At 40.9% G+C, this 7,290-nt stretch overlaps 1 protein-coding gene across 1 annotated transcript in view; it reads left to right on the top strand.

The window, feature by feature from the left end:
- Positions 1 to 4,134: 4,134 nt before the first annotated feature.
- Positions 4,135 to 7,290, top strand: part of LOC107097773 (pregnancy zone protein-like) — a 45,689-nt gene continuing 42,533 nt past the window's right edge. The window contains exon 1 of the mRNA XM_015395056.1: positions 4,135 to 4,268. Coding sequence (XP_015250542.1) covers positions 4,180 to 4,268 — 89 coding nt within the window. The 5' untranslated portion in view covers positions 4,135 to 4,179. The remainder of the gene's footprint in view (positions 4,269 to 7,290) is intronic.

Here is a 7,290-nt window from a genome sequence, read left to right as displayed (position 1 = left end):
AGCGAGTCACAGACGCAGGAGTATAAGAAGTCGAAGGACAGGCAGAAGATCAGAAGCAAGGAGACGGATGTAGGCAGGAGAATCCAGAGGGCGAAGCCAAAGTCGATGTCAGAGATGCGGTTGGTTGACAGAGCCAGGAGGTCAGAGATCCAGTGAGGCCCTGAAGGAGAATCCAAGACGGAGTCAGGTCACAGTTCCAGGTTCCACACACAGTGGGGCTGACAGGCTGGATGAGGACAGGTTAGGAAATGGTTTGGTACAAAAGCAGGCAGAGATCAGCGTTCACTAATTTTTAATTTATTTTTTTCAAAAATGTTCTTTACAGATTTATATCTTCATTTTTTAAATTTCTGTTTTTCAGATTAGATTGTATGTATTTTATTCTTATTATTGCTTTTTTTGAGATCACATTCTCTTAACTCCTGGGGCGGGCTTTCCTCTACAGTTAATGTTTGAATTGGGCTTGAAGTGAGAAAGAATACAATTTAAATGAATGCCATTTTTAAAACTCTAAAAAACAAAAATTTGAAAGAAAAAAAATCCATCTTCTCCCACTTCATCAATCAGGGTCACGGTGGGGCTGGGGCCTATCTCCAACCGTCTATGGAGGGTGAACCCCTGACAGGTCGCCAGTCCATCGCAGGGCAACCCAGAGACAGACAACCATGTGTGCACACATCTAAGGGCAGTTTAGAGAAGCCAATTAACCTTTGGATAGTGAGAGGAAAACGGAATACCCAGGGAGACACCAGGCATGCACAGGGAGAACATGCAAACCCTTTGCAGAAAGACACTGAGTCAAACCCTGAATCTTTTTGCTGGAATGCAACAGTGGAAACAGCTTTTTCTCAATAAAACCGTTTTTTTTTTATTTGTGGATTTATTTATTTTTTGTTTGTTTTTTGTTTTTATTTCAATATACAAAATGTGTTTTTTTTTTTTTTTTATTAAAAAAGGCACGCTCTTTGCTTCTGTTCTGCTCAGGTCTTTTGCAGGCCCCTCCAGACGTGGTGCACGGACATTTCTGACACCAGGTGCTAAAGGCAGAAAAAGGACACCTATTTCTAAATATATTTATGAAATAAAAACAGCAGGATACATATTAATTCTTTCGCATTCTCTCTTTTTTTCTGTGTTATTCTGCAACAGTTGCTAATGAAGTGGATCTATGTAGTGCTGCCCATAATAATCAGGAGTGATTTACTGAATCTCCATAAAGCTGAGAACACAGGATACATCATGGCAAGGATTTCTGACAGAGTGGAAGCTTCCCCAATAATATCAATTAAAATAAATATTTAATGGATCTCTGTTTTGCATGAACAAGCTTTGTAATAAATATATTTTTTTAGCAGATATTGCATCAAAATGTTCCCTCACAGAACATGTTTTACAGAAGCTTCAGCCCAGAAGCTATGTGGTGTTTTCAGCGGCATTATAATTGTTAAGCATTGTGGTTCATTTTGCTCCAAGCATCATCATGGATTCTAATTCCTGTCTAGGAGAGTGGCCTTCAGTGAGGAATGTGCAGAAGCTCTTTGCCGACTCCGGAATAATCAGAGCTTTGTTAAACCTGCGTCGGTTTGGAAGTGTCCCAATATTTAACTCAAAGGAGGCTATTAACGGGGCCAGGACAATCCACCAGACTCCATCGACCCTCTTCAGTGGTTGACTCACCTGATCTAAATCCTGTAGAAATACTGTTTAGATTAGTTGAAGGAAATATTGCATAAGTGAAGACCCGATAATCTGGATTATCAATAAGAAAGGGTTTAAACTTCCAGAGACAGTGGCGGTTCTAGACCAAATGTACCAGGGGGCCAGGAGGGGGCCAGCGTTGTTTGCATGGGGGAACAAAAAAGCATGAAATAAAAAACAGGACAAGGGATTCAACTAAATTAAGAGATCTGCATAAAGTAAAATTTTCATTCAATTAGGTTTAATTAAAATTCTATTTCTTATTAGGTCAATATACATTCAGGATTTAGGCATTTTACTTATTTTTCACTTAATTTAAGTTAAAATTACCATTTTTTTTTTATAAAATCTGAATAATAACTCAAGAAAAGCTGATAAATTCACCTGTAAAAAAATATAGCATTAAAAAAACATTTAGCAGATGAAAACTGGGATCCTATCTGAATACCACTGAAGCCTCATTATCACCTTACACTCACCGGCCACTTTATTAGGTACCCCATGCTAGTAACGGGTGGGACCCCCTTTTGCATTCAGAACTGCCTCAATTCTTGGTGGCATAGATTCAACAAGGTGCTGGAAGCATTCCTTAGGGAGTTTGGTCCATATTGACATGATGGCATCACACAGTTGCCGCAGATTTGTCGGCTGCACATCCATGATGCGAATCTCCCGTTCCACCACATCCCAAAGATGCTCTATTGGATTGAGATCTGGTGACTGTGGAGGCCATTTGAGTACAGTGAACTCATTGTCATGTTCTAGAAACCAGTCTGAGATGATTCCAGCTTTATGACATGGCGCATTATCCTGCTGAAAGTAGCCATCAGAAGTTGGGTACATTGTGGTCATAAAGGGATGGACATGGTCAGCAACAATACTCAGGTAGGCTGTGGCGTTGCAACGATGCTCAATTGATACCAAGGGGCCCAAAGAGTGCCAAGAAAATATTCCCCACACCATGACACCACCACCACCAGCCTGAACCGTTGATACAAGGCAGGATGGATCCATGCTTTCATGTTGTAGACGCCAAATTCTGACCCTACCATCCGAATGTCGCAGCAGAAATCGAGACTCATCAGACCAGGCAACGTTTTTCCAATCTTCTATTGTCCAATTTCGATGAGCTTGTGCAAATTGTAGCCTCAGTTTCCTGTTCTTAGCTGAAAGGAGTGGCACCCGGTGTGGTCTTCTGCTGCTGTAGCCCATCTGCCTCAAAGTTCCACGTACTGTGCGTTCAGAGATGCTCTTCTGCCCACCTTGGTTGTAACGGGTGGTTATTTGAGTCACTGTTGCCCTTCTATCAGCTCCAACCAGTCTGGCCATTCTCCTCTGACCTCTGGCATCAACAAGGCATTTCCGCCCACAGAACTGCCGCTCACTGGATGTGTTTTCTTTTTCGGACCATTCTCTGTAAACCCTAGAGATGGTTGTGCGTGAAAATCCCAGTAGATCAGCAGTTTCTGAAATACTCAGACCAGCCCTTCTGGCACCAACAATCATGCCACGTTCAAAGTCACTCAAATCACCTTTCTTCCCCATACTGATGCTCGGTTTGAACTGCAGGAGATTGTCTTGACCATGTCTACATGCCTAAATGCACTGAGTTGCTGCCATGTGATTGGCTGCTTAGAAATTAAGTGTTAACGAGCAGTTGGACAGGTGTACCTAATAAAGTGGCCAGTGAGTGTATTGTTTTTAAATATTTAGTAAAACAGAATTTGCAAAGAAAAAAAAGTAACAACGTTTTTTTTTCAGCACAGGGGCCAGGACATGAGCTACAGGGGCATTGGCCCCCGGTGGCCCCTGTCTAGATCCGCTCATGTTCAGAGATCCCATCCTCTGCCCACTCCAACCTCCTGAAATGTTTTGGAAAAAGCCTCTAGCATCAGTTGGGTTTCAGGGAGTTTGGCTAATGACTCTGAAAAATCCTTCTCTACTAAATACAAGCATTTTATTGTTTTCACATCTGCCAGGGGTTTTTGTGATGGAGCAGCAGTATCAAGCTTTCTGGATTAGCAGGTAATTTAGGCCAGAGGGAGTATCTGTTAGAAAGGGGCCCTCAGGTATTGCTGTTTCAGTTGTGGACCAACTAGTCCATTCAGTGAGGTCCTCATGGTTTCAGAAATAGTTTTAGTTGTTTACTGGCTTCGCTTGGGGGAAGATGTTGGCTTTTTACTGGAATCCTTCAGAAACTGGAAAGGTGACCTCCTGACTCCCACTTTTAGGAAGGGGAGGAGGCTGCAAATGTCCAACGGACTTTGGGGGAGTGACCCTCCAGGAGGGGGGGTAAAGCTGGAGGCTGGATCGGTCTTATAAAACAGCACCGCCGCAAATCTGAGGACAGGTTTGAGCAGCCAACATCCGTGGCTGTCAGAAAACTCCAGCAGCAGCAGCAGGGACCGCAGCTCCAGGTCCAGCTCCAGGTCCAGCTCCAGGTCCAGTCCAGTCCGGTCCGGTCGTGTTGCCTCCGCAGACATGGCACCTGTCCTCCTCACAGCGCTCTCTGCCGCCCTGTTCGCCTCAGCTCTGCTGATCGACACCACGGCGGCCGACCTGAAAGACACGTAAGTAAAAGGCCGTCATAGAAGCCGCAGCAGGTTGTTATGGTAACAGAAGTTCGCAGGACAACCAGGTGCACGTGACCAGACAGGAGGAAAACAGGAATGTTGGCCTGTGGTGTTTTTGTTTGCAGAGTTGGAGGTTCAACGCTTGATTGAATTCCTTAATCTGCGGAAATAAATTTAGAAACATTCAGATTATCTCTGAAAAAAAAAAGAAAAATCTGAGGCAGGTCAATAAAAAAGGGCTGCTACAAAGGGGGGGCAGGTGGTGCCCTCATCCCCACCTGTTTTATTTGCTTATTTTAATGATCTAATTGAGGGCATGTCTATAAAGGACTGCTCGCCCTAAAATCAACTTTTTCTTTTGCTAATAACAGAAGTGTCAAAAGTATTTATTCGAGTGTTTTTACTGCAGTAGAAGTAGAAATCCTACTTTTTAAAAACACTTTTGTAGAAGTTAGTGGATCAACTTCAGCTTTTACTCCAGTAAAGGTGTAAAAGTACAATTTTTAAAACTAAATAAAGTACAAAATTAAAAGTAGGCTAATGCAGATTAATTATTATTATTTTTTAATGTAATATACCTAATGGTAACAGTTTCAGATTTAACTTTGCATCATCTTGTAAAACTATTTTTTTGGGTATGAGGTCAACAAAAAGTTGGTGCAGGACCGAATCCAACTACAAAGAAAATCATTTTCTGGATGAAACTAATATTTTTGAAGATTGTTTTTTTATTTATTTTTTTAAATAACCACAGGCCATAACCAAAAAATAGCTTTAATGGAACACCACTAACGAGTCTAGTTTTAAAATGTAAGGAGAAGTAAGAAGTTGTCTAAAAAATAACTACTGTAATAAAGTCTAGATAGACAGCATTTCTACTCAAGTATTTCTACTTTGATCAACTTAAAACTCCTGCACTGCAAAAACAATCTGGACATAAGTAAAACTTTCTGAAATTACGTGTATTTACCCTTAATTTGAGCAGGTAAATAAGATGATTTGGAAATGGAATGAGTGTTTTTATTCTTAAATTAGATAGTTAGATAATATGCACTTGAAATAAGACAAGGCATTTTTTTCTTCTTATCTTAAATGTAATGTATCTTTCAGACTGTAGAGTGCGCTGCACAGGGCCATTAACTGCTGATATCTACTGAACTGTTTCCCACCAAACCTGTAGGGGGAGCTCTACAAATAGCCCCTGGATTAGGGAGGAAGAAGAATGCTAGCTCCTGTTAGCTTGTTAGCTCCCAGCAGTTAGAGCTTCTACTGAAAGATGGTGCTTAATCAGCTCTTTATTTTAGCTTTTCAGGAGTTTAGCCCAGTCTTTTCATTGGTTCGCTGCTTTAATGTGGCAAATAAATGTCAAAATGTGGGAATTCGGGAGATTTGTTCTCCGTCGCGCCTGCTGCTAGCATGTTCATGTGCTAAATAAAAATCATTCTTGCCCCTTATTCTATATAATTTCTAACTGACACTTCCCCCTCTGGCGGTTTGAAACATTGTCTTGCTCCATTGGCAAAGTGTCTCACTTACCTCCTCAATTAAAGAAAAATATAACTAATTTTAAGATAAATTTATTCATTTAGATTTAATTTTTTGCAGTGTGTTAAATGTTCTTTTTCTGGGTGGATCATCTAAATAAGTGGTCCTTCTAACTGTCAGTCATTGTGGTGATGTGTTTACGTAAGGCCGTCCTAGGTGCTCGTTCCCATTTTCTCACCGGTGTTCAGTCTGACATCGTGGAAAAGTCGCAAATCATTTGGAAAATAAGCTCTTATGAGTGATGCAAACAGCATCTTTAAAGCAGAGCGAGGAATGGGCTCGTGCGCGCTCTCGCAGGCGTTTAATAAACGGTCCCTCTCTGGAGCGGGTACAGGGTTGTGCATGTGCTTTTTTTTTCAAGTGGAGAGGGCGGGTCTTTTAAAAAATTCGCAAAAATCCTCCACTACACATTAAATGTACGACCAGGTTTTCATCGTTATAAAACACAGGCCCCACCCCGGCCCCACCCCCTGGTAAACTGTATCTAGAGCCGCTGTTCTGTCAGATTGGCATACCCATGTTCAGTCAGCATGCACAAGACATCAGATCAATGGGCGTCTATCCCTTTAGTCATGTACAAAAAATATATATATATATATTTAAGGCCAGATCACCATACGTTTCAAAAAACACCAAAAAGTAAGTAATTAAAATGTGTTTTTTAGGATATAAATGGCTTTTGCTACTGAATGTTTGACGTTCAGCTGTGGGTTGTACGTATTGGAAGCGACTGGGAAACCAGTGGAAGCTATTAACAGAGCGGTAGGCCACATGGTGGGGTCAGTGGATGAGGAGACGAGAACAACTGTCTACAAGATGTGCCTTTCAAATTAGCTATAGAACAGAGTAGGGTTTTTTTTTGGTTTGCTTTCTTTTTCGGGGCGGGTCTCCATGGCTGACGAGCTCTTTCTAAGCATCTGAGAGGGTTTAGTTTAGAAGAACGGGACTGATAAACAGAGTTTAACTTCTGGCCTCGACAGGATTAAATACTTTGCTATAAATTAGAGCAGGAACCCTTTAACAGAAGTCCTCCTAAATGCTGTGCACTGCAAAACACCATTTCTTTTTAATTCATGTAGTTCTGCTTGATTTGAACAGGTAAGTCAATTTACCAAAGGAATAAGATGATTGACTATTGAAATATATATTGTAATAAATGCATAATATCTAGTTAACTTATTTTTAATGGTTAAAAAAATTGGTTTAATAAGCAGATCATCTCATATCTTTGCTCAAATGAAGGGAAATTTAATTATTTTAGGAATTATTTACTTTTTTTTTACTGTAGAAAGCTCTATTAAAATTACTTCAGCTTTTATAAAGTTTGGCAGTGGTCATATTTAACTCATTTTTATATGCAGGTAGATTGGTCTCAATTTTCACAAATACATACATTAGGGATGCACGATATAATCGGCCCCCTATCGGTATCGGCCTTAAAACTGAATATCAGACATCGGCCACCCCACCGATA

This window comes from Cyprinodon variegatus, unplaced genomic scaffold (genome assembly GCF_000732505.1).
Source record: "Cyprinodon variegatus isolate N-32 unplaced genomic scaffold, C_variegatus-1.0 Scaffold723, whole genome shotgun sequence".
NCBI classification, from domain to species: domain Eukaryota; kingdom Metazoa; phylum Chordata; class Actinopteri; order Cyprinodontiformes; family Cyprinodontidae; genus Cyprinodon; species Cyprinodon variegatus.
Note: the sequence above shows the minus strand (reverse complement) of the source record. Positions and strands in the feature narration are given on the sequence as shown.